This window comes from Alligator sinensis, unplaced genomic scaffold, assembly GCF_000455745.1.
Source record: "Alligator sinensis unplaced genomic scaffold, ASM45574v1 scaffold2383_1, whole genome shotgun sequence".
Taxonomy (NCBI): Eukaryota; Metazoa; Chordata; order Crocodylia; family Alligatoridae; genus Alligator; species Alligator sinensis.
The window spans coordinates 5,695-7,857 of record NW_005843428.1 but is presented as its reverse complement, the minus strand read 5'-3'; the positions used below and the strand labels follow the sequence as shown (position 1 = coordinate 7,857).

At 52.1% G+C, this 2,163-nt stretch overlaps 1 protein-coding gene across 1 annotated transcript in view; it reads right to left on the bottom strand.

Annotated features, from left to right (window-relative positions):
* The window catches only part of SIRT7 (sirtuin 7), a 6,770-nt gene that overhangs the window by 3,147 nt on the left and 1,460 nt on the right, over nt 1-2,163 (bottom strand). Inside the window, exons 2-3 of the mRNA XM_025195203.1 lie at nt 1,642-1,770; nt 25-95 (exon numbers count right to left, since the gene is read on the bottom strand). Of these exons, the coding sequence (XP_025050988.1) occupies nt 25-95; nt 1,642-1,770 (200 nt within the window). The remainder of the gene's footprint in view (nt 1-24; nt 96-1,641; nt 1,771-2,163) is intronic.

Genomic DNA, 2,163 nt, shown 5'->3' with positions numbered 1-2,163 from the left:
AGCCTGGTAACGTCACCTGCTTACCTGATGCTCTGGCCTTTCTGCAATAACGTCCACACTCCATTAGGGCCCCTATAGTCTGGGATCGAAGCTGCCTGTTATCAAGGAAGAGACAGAGACCTGCTGGGAAGGCTCACGGCTCCATCCACCCTCCCTCACTCACCCTTCATTCAGCAAATTCAGCAGCTGCCTGCAAAGAAGTACACACCTCCACCTCCATCTTCACCCACCAATTCACACAAGATCTTTTCCCTTCTTCGCTGGGCAACCTTCTGCCCACCTCCCCTGCTCAGTACCCCCATTTTTAAGCTACAGCTCTCCTGTTGTCACTGTCCAGACCGCATCTCATCTAAATGCCTTATTAGTATGAAGCACTCCCAGGTCCTCCCCTCTGTAACAGGGAACACAGTTTTGAACCTCTCTCTAGTTTCTCCAAACTGGGTGGCATTTTGGTTAGTCTCTGTGGGACACTGTTCATCACAAATATTTATAGTAGAGGAGCAGTATTTCATAATTCATAGATTTCATAGACATTAGGGATGGAAGGGATCTTGGAAGATCATCCAGTCCAGCCTCCTGCCCCAGGGGCAGGAAGTCAGCTGGGGTCACAGGATACCAGCAAGATAAACGTCCAATTTCTTAAAGGAATCCAGAGGTGCTTGCACCACATCCGACAGCAGTCTGTTCCAGGCCTTGGGGGCTCGCACTGTAAAGTTCTTCCTTATGTCCAGCCTGAAACGGTCTCGCAGGAGTTTGTGATAGTTTGACCTTGTCATCCCTTGGGGCGCTCTGGTGAACGGATGTTCCCCCAGATCCTGATGCACACCCCTTATGTACTTATACGCAGCCACCATGTCCCCCAAAGGCTGTGTTTTCCAGGCTGAAGAGTCCCGTAGCTCTCAGCCTTTCATCATAAGGTCTGTTTTCCTGACCTCTGATCATGCGCGTGGCTCTTCTCTGAACTCTCTCAAGCTTCTCCACATCTTTTTTAAATTGTGGAGCCCAGAATTGGATACAGTACTCCAATATTTCATAGATTTTATAGACATTCAGGCTAGAAGGGACCCTGGAGGATCACTGAGTCCAACCCCCTGCCCCAGGGGCAGGAAGTCAGCAGGGATCATAGGATCCCAACAAGATAAACATCCAAATGTGTCTTGAAGGCATTCAAAGTGAGTGCTTGAACCACCTCCGGCAGCAGTCTATTTGAAACCTTGGGGGCTTGGAAAGTGAAGAAGTTCTTCCTTATGTCCAGCCTGAATCGGTCGCGGAAGAGTTTGTGACCGTTTGATCTGGTCATCCCTTGGTAAACAGACATTCCCCCAGATCCTGGTGAGCACCCCTGATAAACTTATAGGTTGCCACCAGATCACCCCTGAGCCTGCACTTTTCCAGGCTGAAGAGTCCCATGGCTCTCAGCCTCTTGTCATAAGGTCTGTTTTCTGACACAGCTCAGAATCATGGTTCACTTCCAACAAGAGCTGCAGCAACACGAAGGAAAAAAAGGCTTCCTGCCTCAGAGTTCACAATTGAGGGTGATGCTAGGGGAATAAGTACCACATTTTAGAGGTGTACCAGGGACATCAGTCCCATCTCGTGCCAGCACCAATAAAAAGAAAATTGATGTTAATTGGCAATCACCTTGTTTTGGCTGACGTAGCCAATAATGCTGCCGATAAATGCCGGGTACATGCGCACAGCTGCAGCACAGCACGCAGGCAGCCAAGAATGCAGCGTGGAAGTGTGGAGAGCACTGTCCAGCTGGTAGGTCTGTTCTGGGGGAAAGGAAGGGGCATGGAGGGGTGGGGGGAGCACAGCAGACTGAGGCCCCTGCAGCGAGGGAGGGAGTGGGGCTGGGGCAGGGCACAGGACAGAGTCACGAGAGGCTTGTCCAGGGGATGCTGGGGGCAGCACCTGCCGCTGCATGCACACTGGGAAGGCATGGGGAGCGTGTGCCCCCCCAGTCTGTTTACAAGTTGCAGGTGGGCTGCTGCTGCAGGCTAGTGCAGGGGGCAGTGCCGGGTTCTTTCCAGCACAAGGTGGGGAGAAGGGGGAGAATGGCGCTCGGCCAGGGTTGCACTCAAGGCAAGCAACAGCAGTCCTGGAAGGAGGCTACAGGGTGGGCTACAGCCACCGCAAAGTTAGCCATATCACCTTCCTTCC